Source organism: Ascidia mentula, chromosome 9 (genome assembly GCF_947561715.1).
Source record: "Ascidia mentula chromosome 9, kaAscMent1.1, whole genome shotgun sequence".
NCBI classification, from domain to species: Eukaryota; Metazoa; Chordata; class Ascidiacea; order Phlebobranchia; family Ascidiidae; genus Ascidia; species Ascidia mentula.
This window is the reverse complement of record NC_138574.1, coordinates 4,972,292-4,985,001: the sequence shown is the minus strand read 5'-3', so window position 1 is coordinate 4,985,001 and position 12,710 is coordinate 4,972,292. Positions and strand designations below refer to the sequence as shown.

The 12,710-nt window shown below is 35.4% G+C and overlaps 3 protein-coding genes across 3 annotated transcripts; 1 reads left to right on the top strand and 2 right to left on the bottom strand.

Moving 5' to 3' along the window:
- Nucleotides 1-183: 183 nt before the first annotated feature.
- On the bottom strand, nucleotides 184-2,406 carry LOC145914007 (p21-activated protein kinase-interacting protein 1-like). The gene is made up of 7 exons (XM_083001783.1): nucleotides 2,115-2,406; nucleotides 1,833-1,959; nucleotides 1,173-1,329; nucleotides 797-1,019; nucleotides 569-725; nucleotides 371-511; nucleotides 184-263 (listed from the first exon to the last, which is right to left on the bottom strand). Exons 1-7 carry the CDS (start codon nucleotides 2,340-2,342, stop codon nucleotides 184-186), a joined length of 1,113 nt encoding a protein of 370 aa, XP_082857909.1. The 5' UTR covers nucleotides 2,343-2,406.
- Nucleotides 2,407-3,164: 758 nt separating this feature from the next.
- LOC145913486 (large ribosomal subunit protein uL11-like) lies at nucleotides 3,165-5,577 on the bottom strand. The gene is made up of 6 exons (XM_083001166.1): nucleotides 5,473-5,577; nucleotides 4,921-5,083; nucleotides 3,783-3,874; nucleotides 3,464-3,561; nucleotides 3,296-3,397; nucleotides 3,165-3,232 (listed from the first exon to the last, which is right to left on the bottom strand). The coding sequence occupies exons 1-6, from the start codon at nucleotides 5,507-5,509 to the stop codon at nucleotides 3,227-3,229; spliced, it is 498 nt and encodes a 165-aa protein (XP_082857292.1). The 5' UTR covers nucleotides 5,510-5,577; the 3' UTR covers nucleotides 3,165-3,226.
- A 388-nt stretch (nucleotides 5,578-5,965) lies between these two features.
- LOC145913696 (uncharacterized) lies at nucleotides 5,966-12,710 on the top strand. The gene is made up of 18 exons (XM_083001442.1): nucleotides 5,966-6,141; nucleotides 6,215-6,329; nucleotides 6,639-6,739; nucleotides 7,097-7,183; nucleotides 7,269-7,402; nucleotides 7,549-7,643; nucleotides 7,765-7,892; nucleotides 7,951-8,039; nucleotides 8,325-8,541; nucleotides 8,792-8,918; nucleotides 9,115-9,322; nucleotides 9,577-9,686; nucleotides 10,164-10,247; nucleotides 10,502-10,669; nucleotides 11,056-11,149; nucleotides 11,227-11,377; nucleotides 11,852-11,978; nucleotides 12,206-12,710. Exons 1-18 carry the CDS (start codon nucleotides 6,037-6,039, stop codon nucleotides 12,358-12,360), a joined length of 2,295 nt encoding a protein of 764 aa, XP_082857568.1. The 5' UTR covers nucleotides 5,966-6,036; the 3' UTR covers nucleotides 12,361-12,710.

Genomic DNA, 12,710 nt, shown 5'->3' with positions numbered 1-12,710 from the left:
TAATTACTATTGTGTTGATTTTACAGCACCTAACGTTTCAGCAAAAAAGTTTAATGCAGATTTTAACAAACATGACCTAGCAGCACATACATATCACAAGAGTAAAGCTACATGACTTTACTGACCGGCATCTAACTCCTACATACAACTTGTACTACACAACCATACAAATACTGTAAAAATTTATTCATCAAACAAAAGTTTCTGCAATTTTCTTTTTTGTTTTAATCGCTTGTTAAGTTTTCTCTTTCTTTGGACGACTTCTGCAGATAAATAAAAAAATTTTAATTTTTTCTTGGTATACAAATGACAATATTTGAGTTGAAATAATCAACAGTAAGTTGACATAAAACATTCACAAAAAACCAACCTGTTTTATTGTTTTCTTTTGTTTTTGCAATTTCCTGCAAATTTTCCTTGCTGGTTTTGGTCAATTTAGTTTCCTCGCATTTTTGCCAAATCGCAAGACTAGTAAGTCTGGCATTTGTGTTAATTGTTAGTAGACACTCCGCTGTAACAAAATTACCTTGCTTTTACTTCAAAACACACACATACAATAATTACATACCTTTATGTGATGTGGAGCTAAAGTATTTTTCATCAAATTTCCACATTTTAATATCGCCATCGCTTGAACCTGTGGCTAACCAAACCTCATCAGGATTCCGTGAAAATTGTTTTCCAGGCTTGATAGAATGTAGACACTTGACTCGATTTTCATGTGCCTGGTAATATAAACTATAAGCTCAAGAATATCCTGTTGAAGTCATTGAGAGGCTATGATTACAATTAATACCTTAAACTTTTTCTTGCATTCTCCCTTCAAAGTATCAAAAACAACAATTTCTCCAACTCCATTTCCGATTGTAATCCTGTGTTCGTTATCACATGGCAAAAACTCCATTGCCAGAATTTGTTCTTGAAAAGTTGTTTCATGAACACATTTGGCAGACTCAAGTTCATAAACTTGAAGAACATGTAAAGATGCAACAACATAGTATTTTCCATCCAAAGACCAACTATAAAATGATTAATGGTCTTTAATCAACAGCAGTGAACCTCCAGCTTTGGCACATGTAAGTTTTTCAGACAACCTGATATAGCCATCTTGTATCACACAAAATCCTAGCTATGTAAATGAATTTTTATATTCACAAAATTCATTCTCCTACCGGATGTATTCTGGTTGCAACTTTTTCATATTTTTTATGTACACAGATCTGCCAGTCATCAGGTTCCAAGTGCGCAATGAACCATCTTTGGGAGAAACTGACATGCCCAACTTCCCAGATGGATGGGTGGCAATAGATGTAATTGTTCCTTTGTGACCTTTACAATAATACACCAGATTTAGCCTTTAACAGAACTCTTGTACAACTACAACATACCCTACATATCTGTTCACTTATTATTACATCACAGCATGATAGTGGCATCGTCCCCCCAACCCCTCATGTTTTTTAGCTTAGGGTACTGCCCCTGTCGTTTTTTACCAGGGTTGTTCTTCCCACTGTATGTGTTACTTGTTTTTCTTTCAATTCCCGGTGGCCGGCACAACGATTAACAACGGCCTACGAATCCTTTATATGATACTTTTAAGCCCATAAATATTTGCTGATTGTCTTGATTTGTTCTACTACATAGTACAGTGGTGATCAACTTGATATAATATTTGTTTTGTACAATACTGGCTCCATTACATATTGTCGTCCTTTAATAAAATCAGGTAAATTTAAGACCAACATTTTTTGAGATTTAATGACATTGAACAGCCCTTAACGTCATTAAGTAACACAACTTTCATTAATCCAAACATTATGACTTTTAAAAACCTCGCAGTGTTTTTAGCAAGTTTCCATCAGGTCCAACCTCCCACATGCATATTGTTCCATCTTCACTACAGCTTATTAAATGTTTGTTGTCAGGAAAAAGAAGCTGCATCACTGCCCCTGAATGACCCTAACAAAGAAAAAAAATAATATTTTTTATTAGGCTGCACATCTTCGAGAAAATGGGGTAAAGCTTTTAGAAACGAACATTTTTTTTTCATAATACAAATAGAAACCATACTCAAATAGTAAATTTCAGGCATACAACAGTGGTAGCGTTTTTACCTTTATTGTTCCTAACTCTGTTCCTTCTGTCATATTATAAAGACAAATTGTTTCATCTGTTGACGCAGTAGCAATGTATGTTGATCCAGCCGCAACAGATTTTATGCATCCATTCTGTGAGTGGTCTGTGAAATACGGCGAAAATTCCCATTTCTTTTCGTCAACACCAGGACTGACAGAATATCCCATAACAAGTTGTTCGTAACATCCTACTACAATTTTAAGCATTGTAGTTGTGGCTCCCGATGATCGTATAGCTATAAAAACTTAGCTACAGAGGCAAAGAACAGTAAAAAACGTGCCAATCGGGTATTTCCCAATGGGTGAATTTTTTTCTTATGACTTCTATGTTAATATTACTTCAAATTCATCACATTGTTGATATTTCTGACAAGCATACGTTGAAGGTTTGTGAGGACACATTTGATCACTACACTCGGGGTTGACGTAGAAAACCAAACTGCTTATGCTTGTCGGATTGTTTTTATTCAATTAACATGACTTATGAACATGGCGACCACTAAAAATTGAATCTAGGGGATCCTTTTACCAAATTTCCACTATTTGTCTACAAAAGAGTAAAAGTGGAGTCAAGCCCTTATCAGCCGACCCAGTACTCCTGTCAAAAGTAACCTCAGAAAAAGGTATAGGTGCCACAAGCTGATGAGCCCAATACAACACTCAGCACCAACCAGATGCACGAACGAATTTCTAACTTAAAAACTGTAACCCACCCAACCAAAAACTGAAACATTTTGTACAGCATGCGGACTCCCTACCATACTGCAAAGTCTTTGTTGACATTGCAAATAAGACCGAAATGACACTGTTCGGAGGTCTGTGCAGTTTGGCGTGCATCAACTTGTGGCAAGACTACACGGAACATCCACGAATACGAATTTAAAGCTCTTTCCAAATTAATATTTCACTTTCTGAAGGGCTTTTAATTAACGCTGATAACCATGTAGAACCATTTGACCTTCTAAGCTTTGTACTGTCTTTTTGTGGTCCTTTCTAATCATAACTTAACATGACCATCACAAAAACAAATGTCTTCATTTTCTTTATTTTATTTTTTGACCTCACCACATGCGTTGTTCAAAAAGATGCAGTTACTCCTGTAACACAAACATACAAAATATAAAAAGCTACCAATCAAATTTTAGGAAAACACAACATACCTCGGGAACATCGATCTCACCATTGTCAATCATTTCGATGATATCGTGTGGTGGTTTGCCATCAACAGTGCAACCTACACTTTGTGCTGTACCAAGAATTTCCTGCATAAATGTACAGTAAATTAATAAGTGTACAGAAATAGGTAAAGCACATCATCAGCCACAAACCTTGACCGTGCCAGAGAAATGTCTTGCCATAGACCTTTCCCGCATGGTGCGTGAAACATTGTACATGTCATCCAAAGTTACGTTGCCATTGTGCTTGACTGAGAAAAGGAAAAGTATAACATGGTCATAGAACAAGTTTAGTGCAACAGCCATTGAAGCAAAGCACTTTGATTTCGGTGTGTGTTCACCGATGGCACAGTTTCACATGTAAGTGTGGATAGGATGCCAACCCCAACCATTTAGGGCTGGGTTTCCCAAGAGCATGACAAACAGCCATGAGGCAAGTACGTCTTGCTGTCAAGATGCCCAGCCTACTCACTGTTCTTGACTTTCTTGCGGTCACGAGGAGGTTCTTTCAAGGCTTTGATGATCAAAGATGAGGCACTTGGAACCACTCGCACGGTAGCTTGCCTGGTGATAACAACATCTTCCTGCATTACTTTGTACAAGTTATGCAGGAATTACATTTGACATACACTATCCCCAAGATTGGTTAATTTGCCATAGCAACAGAGTAAAATAAGCAAAAAGAATTGAAATCCTATACACACTTTCCCATCAGGTTCGGTTATTACAGATCACTGAATAATTTGTGCAAGTCCCTTTGTCCAAAAACAAAAGAACTTTAGTTTAAAACTATTGAAATAGTCATATTTTAGTTGCAACAAATGAACTTGCACAAAACCACATCTCACTGCGCCGTACTTTTTGTCATCATTTGGGAAAGAGGTTTGATCTGACACTAAATATCATTTATCGGCACTATTAATGTAGCAAAAGAAAGGATGATTTAGTGAAATGGTTAAAAACCCAGACATCCCTTGTTACAAACAACTTGTGTCTCCTTGAGCAAGAAACCTTAACAAACACTTGGGGATGAAAATAACAATCCAGTTATAACACAGAGGTATGTTAATTTTTACATAAAATGGTAGAGCCAGTATTTTAAAAACTATTTACATACAATTTAAATCAAACGGAGGTTTGCTCGAGGTAAATTCACAACATTCCACAATTCGTTTTTTTTACCACTGCAATAGCTGTAATGTGAGCTGGTCATCCTACCATTTTTCCCATACAATGATCTTGTATGTTTATCCTTCAAAAGAAAACTGCCCTTTTAGGCAAATACTAATCATGCACTGAAATTCAGACAGTATACATTTAATAGAGAGCAAGAGTGGGTGTGCCTGCTTATGAGCATGCCATTTGCTCTACTATTATTGGCTATGGCATTGCTATTTAATGTAGTTAACTCCTTTTTTCACAACTACACCAAGAGGCAATTTTAAATACCAGTACCACCACCCATCTTGTTTTACTGTCATTGAATTTGCGAATGAAAATAACAAGGGAATACAGCTACAAATGTATAGCAGTACCTGGTGATGTTGTGGATTAAATTTCCATCATACATGGAACCCAAACAAATTACCAAACAAGAGTATTAGTCTAACCTGTTTTGGATTTTCAACTCCACAGTAATTCTTAACCCCTTCCAGTCTTGGGTAGACTTTGCAATATCATCGCCAACCTTTTTGGGGCTGAGACCAAGGGGTCCGATTTTGGGTGCAAGAGATGCCGTGGCACCAACTTCTCCTCCAGTTACACGGAGATAAACTGAAGAAAATATGACGTGTCATTAATCACATAGAATTTCTGTGAGTACAAGCCAGATCGGAAAGAATGAGGATAAATCCTCAACTTAGTTTCTCACAATTTTATGGTCAAGTAGTGCATGAAAAAAACGTCAGTTTGTCCGTGATCGCCAAATAAAATCCTCTCTCGAGAAGCTTATTTTTTATATCATGCAATGATTTCACAATTAGAAAAGTTAGGAAAATAGGGGTTAAAGGAAATTTACAAGTTTCGAACTAGCAAAGTAGGAATGTCAAGGAATAAATTCGGAACCACTGCACAGTGGAGGGCGGGCATTACGAAAATGCTGTTAAGACTATCTGTTTAATTGTGGTTTTAGTAAAATGTGTTAACTTCTTTCCTTCACTCACCATAAGTAATTGCGGTGGGGTCGAACTTCGGAGGCATGATTCTGATGGATTTTACAACCTATCGACGCCTTGAACTATCGCGAAAGAGAACGCATCGGTGTTGACACGCATGACTTCACAGTTCAATTAAAGGTAAACCTCGGTACTTTACAAATATAATTTTTATAATCAACAAGTTGTAATTTAAAAATCTATTTTGTAATTCTTGTTTAACAATTAAAATTTATTTCCTTTTTTTGGAAATTTATTGTTGGGACTTAAAAACACACAACCTAAATATCAGTTTCTCAACCTTAATAACTTTGTATTCCAAAAGTACAGCCGACTTTCTGATTAGTTTAATTTTACACTGAAGAAAGAAATTTGTGAGGAAAAGATATTTGGCAAATGCAATAGTTCATCTGAATTCCTTAAGTAGCGAAGTCAATGTTGCGTGTCCTCAATGAAACCACTCATGCGTTGATGTTCGTTGTGTTTACATTGTTGTTGGGGCAGCGACGTTGTTAAATCATTATTTGCAACTGCCGATAACTCAGATTACACAGTTACTACGAGTGGTCTTCAATGGATGTAACTGTGGATGACAGTTCGGTCGTTAAAATTATCCATGAATATTTGCTCTCGAGAAAGTTGTTCTTTAGCGCCGATGCATTGGTAAAAGAAAGTGGAGTAAGTTTAAATAAATATTCTTCTGTGTTTATTCATGCTACGGGGCCTCTATTAAATGTTTTGTATTTTTCAGGTAACCACGTCTGCAGCGTATCAAGGAGAGCAACTGATGACCTTGCGCGAGTATGCCATAGAAGGAAGGTGGAATGATGCAAAAGAGTATTTGCAAGTTCTCTCGGAGATTTTGGGTAAATATTTGAATTAAGCTTATTACTTTGTGTAGCAAATGTAAACTGGTTTTGTTTTCCTTCTTATATAACCATATTACATGTCCACAATGTTACAAAACACTGAGGCCAGATTGAAATGTCACTTTTATCAGAAAGTTACAATAAAAATTAAACTGCACATTAATACACAGAAAGCGTCGGATAGTCCATGCAATCAACCGTAGTAACATAATCATCTGGCAAATTGCAAACTTTCCAATCTGGCACCATTGCAGAAATTACCAATGAGATAGCTGAGGTCTTAACCTACACGTGTTACTTGCGCAGATGCTGCATCTTACAAACAAATTCTTTATTTGTTGTTTCGACAAAAATACTGTGAGCTCTGTTTTGGTCCAGATGAAGCAAGTGTTGAAAGCTCTCTTAGGGTAAGCAGAAAATAGTTTTTTCCTCAATTTTGGATCGTTGTCTTGTTGTTGATATTATTGAATCACTAGTATGTTAACACATATATAGATGTTTCTCCTAAAATGCTATCAAATATTCTGAGAAACATAACATTCCCAAAAAGTGTTAAAATGTAATCCTAATTAATCAAATATGATCACACAAAATTTGAACATCTCTGATATGATCCAGAACCTTTGGGCATAAACTATAAATTAGTAGTTGATTTTCTGATTAAATAACATCTTATGAAAACTAAACACATATTTCAAAATGCCAAAAGTAACTGGTTGAAAAAAATAATAACTCTTCTTAATTTTAATTCTTGTTCTTTGTAGGATACTGTTGTGGAACTGCAGACCTATTTCAGTGAAGCAGAAAAAGAAGCAATGATGGATTCGATACAAGATTACTTTAACAAACAGGTCAGTCGACTGTCTAAGCGATTCTACTTGCATCAATATGTAAATTATGCATTACTTTGCATTTTGTGTATTTTTTATCACACAGGTAAAAAGGCACACCTCAACCTCTCTTGCCTTAGTAACCCGTCTTGAATGTTACCATGAGCTCGCACAAATTGTTGGACCTATTTTTTCCACAAACGGACTTCAGCAAGCATCAGTTATTCCAAGTCATGAAAGGTAAACCACCTAAACTTAGCATATTTACTGCACTGGAGTAACTACATTTGTTGAGGAAGTAACAAGAAATGTAGTAACTATTGTGTACAGCAATTATACTGTTCTGGAGGACCTCAACAGTTTCCAAAATAGTTTCTTGTTATCAGGTTAGTGTCTGCAATGGTAAAAGGAATGCTGTACGACAAGTGTTTGTATTATTGTAAGAAAAGAGCAAGTCATGGCAAGCAGCCACAGTTTCAAGGTAAAAAAACCTTGTACCAATTTTATGTGTATTTTTGAATAACCTTCTTTAATTTATATGCGAAGGACTTCTTAATTGTAGACTCTTTCATACTTATCATAATTATGGTTGTTATTATCAGAGGAGAGTTGTGATGATTTTCTTGATTCCACATCATTGTCCAATACAAATAACTTGATACTCGAGCGCTTGCAAACAGTTAAAGAAGATCATTTGTTTCGGCAACCTGTTGACAAGAGTAAATTGGAGGTGGCTGTGAAAGCATTTTCTTTAGTATGACTCATTGATATAATACCTGTATGTTTAGGTAAGAGTTTCAACCATTCCTTTACAACAAAGTGATGTTATCCCTAGTCCTTCAATATCTCCAGAAAGGGTCACATCATTTTCCACATCGTAAGTTGAAGTTATAGTTATTATCTTTATGAAACGTACTGAAAAAGATATATTGAATCTTTACCATGTTTGTATTTCCAAAAGCAAAGGATGAGAGTCATAATTTAAACCGGATTTAAATGCTCGCATTATTTAATCCTAATTTACAGAACTTAATGCATTTCGGATTGAAATGGCTAATTTAGTTAACACTCATAAAGAAAGTTTAGTTAGTTTGTTAATAGTTAATGCTCACCAGAGTCACATATTACACCATTATTAAACATAATAAATTTTATGTCACAGAGAACAGGTGGATGAATCTGTTCCAAGAGTATCGCAAGCATGGGAAGATACACCTACCTTTAATCCTGTTTTAGCGACAGTCACCCAAGCACATAGTTATAGTCATGACAATGTGCCTTCATCAAACACCCACCCACCTCCTAATCAATTTCAACCAAATACATCTTCCCCTGAAACGATGGGTGACAGACCAACACAAAATAAAGCTGATGTTAGGGTAAGTGTAAAGTGATGGTACAAAGTATTAAAGCTCTTTTCTGTGCATTACTTCACAATAGGTGTGTTTAAAGTTGAGAGAGAAAATGTTCAGCTTTACTTTATTTCTTTAGAGAAAATCAATTCTTCATTACTGTAACAAAATCTCATTTAAAAAAAACTTTTTTGTCTGAAGGGAGTTTAATATTGCAATTGTTGAACATATGTAAGCAGTTTGCTCCTCGATCTCAATAAAATAACATTTGTTTCAGGACTCATATGCAGACTTCATGGCAGAACAAGCAGCAGCAAGACAAGAGAGTGACCGAGTTCTTAGAGAGCTTCAAGTCAAAGAAGAGCATGCAAATATGATCCGTCAAAACTTGCAAATTAAGAAAGGTTTGTTGATTTGGAAAGATATTTTTTTATGCATTCGAAGACATAGTAATTTGTTTAAAATAATAAATTAATTTTTAATTTTCTCACAAACACCTAATATTCTTTCAAGTCAAAATGTCACTACAAATTTTTATGTCAAAACTTTTTATCTTTTCAAATTGGGCAAAGTTCCACAGTGTTACTTTTTTGTGTTTAGAACCTCAAGCAAACATATCTGCAGAGGCATCTCCAACCCCACAAGGTCAATCATTTCCTCTGCAGTATGTTCCTGTTGAGAAAACAGAGGAAGGATCAGCAATCAGGGCAATCGCATTCCATCCATATGGTCATGTCTATGCAGTTGGATCTAACGCCCGTAACTTGAAAATTTGTGCAATGCCCAAGCAGCCGTTCAATCCTAATGTGTAAGCACTTAGAATTGTAATTTAGATTGGTAATCAAAACAATTACACTTATTTGTTGCCATTTCATACCCTTTTTTATGTTTTTTGCCATTTTTCAAATAAATATTAAACCTTTCTACCATTTCATTGTTGGTACTATTCAACTAGTGACAAACATGTTTTTAGTTGTATATATATGCATTGAAATCACATCAGAGTTTTGGGTTTATCCTTTTGTTTGTCCTGTGTTGTAAGTGCTCTTGACATATTTTTAGACAAAGACAGAAATACCAGGCGGAGTTGGGTCTTGGTTTGGAATGGACTCGACTTTTAACAAAATGTACTCATGTACACAAAGGATCAATTTATGCACTTAGCTGGAATGGTATGATGCACTTCCACAAAAGTTTAAAATATATAACTCTTTGCAATACTTAATATTGTACTTTTATGTTTTGCATGCACATGCAAACTTTGGCCTATCCAGTGTTGTTTTAGTTGCGCTCCTGCTATTTTTTAGTTATTTTGTTGCATCACTTTAATTGTAAAAAAAAGAAAAAGTGTTTGTCAAAAAAATGCATTCACAACTTGGATTTTTCTCGTTTGTTCTCTTATTTTGTGTTAAGTTATTGAGTTACAAAATCAATGTTTATAATCCTTTGTCACATTATTATACCATTATGTTAAAAAAACTGTTTAGCAATACTCATAATGCAGAAAATGGAAGGACAATTTTTGGCGAAACTAGCCCAGTATTTATCAATGTGATACTGTGCAGTGACCAAAACCATGATTTAGCGCATTTGAAATAGTCACTGCATTTATCAGATGTGTGTTATTAATAATCTTTTTACAAATTCAGGCGATGGAACTATGATCACTTCATGCTCAAATGATAAAATGATTAAGCTATTCGATTTTGACTTCGAGACGAATCATCTTTCAGGTTAGCATTTCTTATTTGAAAGACATTTTATTGTGTGTAGTACTGTGATAATGCAATTCCGAATGCTGTGTAGAAGTTGTAATTTTGAAATTATTTTTTCCCGAAAAAGGTTAATTTCTTGTATTGTGGAATAAAATGGAGTTGTTTCAATAAATAGAATATTATCACTTGGCTGTAAATTGTGAAGATTTTTTTTTTCAAGTCAAGTATTCAGACTTATTTCTCCAGTAAGATTTAATTTTAACATTTTCAAGAACCCACTTTTGAGTTGGCGTACCATGAAGGAGTGGTGCGTGATGTAACTTTCTTGCGGGATTTCGGTTCTGGTTCAGTGCTCGCAAGTTGTGGCTCGGGAGACTGCAAAGTGTTTACTTATGACTGTGAGGTGGATACAATGCTTCATAAACTCACTGGTCATGTTGGTAAGTTCTAAGACAGACAACATTTTATTCTGTGATGGAACAATTCTGAACCGGTTTGTTCTCAGCCTGTTTAAGCTAGTGACCGAATGTAATAAACACTTTTTCATGACGACCATTTTGAAAGTAGCACTATTTTAAACAAAGTGAGCTTTGATTCTATGGCCTTGACAGAGAGCAATTTTGAAAAATTATTATTATATAATATTTATTTACACGAACTGTGTATGGTAACATGCTTTCAAGCCTCCAAAAAACTTTGTAGCCCACTATCTGGAAAGCCATAACTGTCAGATTTATTCTGTCACTAGCACGTTTTATACGCAACATTTATTATTGCACGACAACTTCGTGTTTTGATCATGTAGCATTTTTTTATACTAATTTAGATCAAATTTTGTCTCTTTACTCATGGAACAATGGTATGTTGGCTTCTTCGTCACAAGATAAATCACTTCGCATTTGGGATTTAAAGTCTGCCAGGTACCTTTTCAAAACAGCCTAAATGTTGAAATTTTGTTTTTAATTCCAATAGAATATCTAAAAAATCTTCATTATAGGTGTAACAGTGTTCTTGGCTTTGGGACTTCCCCCAGTAACCCAGCTGTGCCAACCAGTATTTGTGTGGACGCCAGTGGGCGCTATTTAGTCGCCGGTAGGGATGACAACATGATATCTGTGTACGACATGGTGGCCTGTAAAACACTGAAAGTAAGAAAGGGTTTTAAATTACACAAATACAGTGAAAATGAGTACAACCGATATTGTTTATGTTGGCTTTACGTTAAATTCACCAACTACATTTCCGTTTTCAAGAAATGACTTTCCGGCAAAAAGTAACGTAGATTTTGATCAACCGACAATTCGCCTGTCATATAATGTTTTTCCGCAGCTTGTTGCAAATGTCGCCTATCAAGTGGCGGCGTTAATGTGTTTCTTTTTTCTTTTCTTGTCTTTCGTATTTTTGGGCTACATGTTTAAAATGTTGCGCCACAACCCTGAAGAATCCTTGCCGCGTGGAAAGCGAAACGTTTGTTGAATAAAATCTGCCCTCGTTTTTTTTTTCGCAGAAGGGCAGTACTTGAAAATTTGTATTAAAACATAAATATATAACAACACAACAATACTATTTCAATTGTTGAAAATTTTACTGAACACAAAACATTCAACAAAAAACGTTTTCAGAATTTCGAAGCCCACAATGGTGAAGTGCGCAGTGTCCGTTTCAATCCCATATCTCCAAATCTTCTGCTCTCCGGATCTTACGACGGAACTGCTCTTGTCACAAATATTGACACACTTCTACAACAAGGTAATGTTAATATCCTATGCTTTTTGCGAAACTAACGAATTTCGAGTTGCTAGTGCTAGAAATTCATATTTATAATGTTTAAGTAAACTATTCTTTTTTTAACATAATTGATTTTGTTTCCAGCAAACAAATAAATTTTCAAATGTTTGCGATTTTTGTTGCAAAGCAGCCTGTCCATTTCCTATAGGTTTCTTTGCCTAAAATTTAACTTTTCTTGACCTCCACAGATTCAATCGATTTAAAGAGCGCCTCATACAGATGCCATCATCACACAGACAAAATAATCCAATGCAGGTGGCATCCCGGAGGCCAATCTTTCGCTTCGACTTCCGCCGACCATACATGCGTCCTGTGGTCGCAACAGTTACGAAACAGTAGCTAAACCACCTATGTTGTACCATCACCTGTGACGAGTTACAAGTTTATTGTATTCACGGTTTATGTAACTCGGTTTAACTGTGTTGAAATCAGGGACTTTGCAGATTGTGTTAAAACTGTGGTAGACACAAAAAAGACATGTAATGAATAATATTATGTTTTGCCAAGGTTTTTGTTACACAAGCAAACCATAACGTTGCAGTAATTATTCAACATATTGTTTATATTATGTAGCATTTTTGTGTAAGCTTGCTTTTTGTATTTTATACACAAGAAAATTGACAACTTGCACGAGAGCACGTCTTTTTGTTCCAAATTTTGTGATTTCTATGTTCATTCTTTTTTGTAAAATTA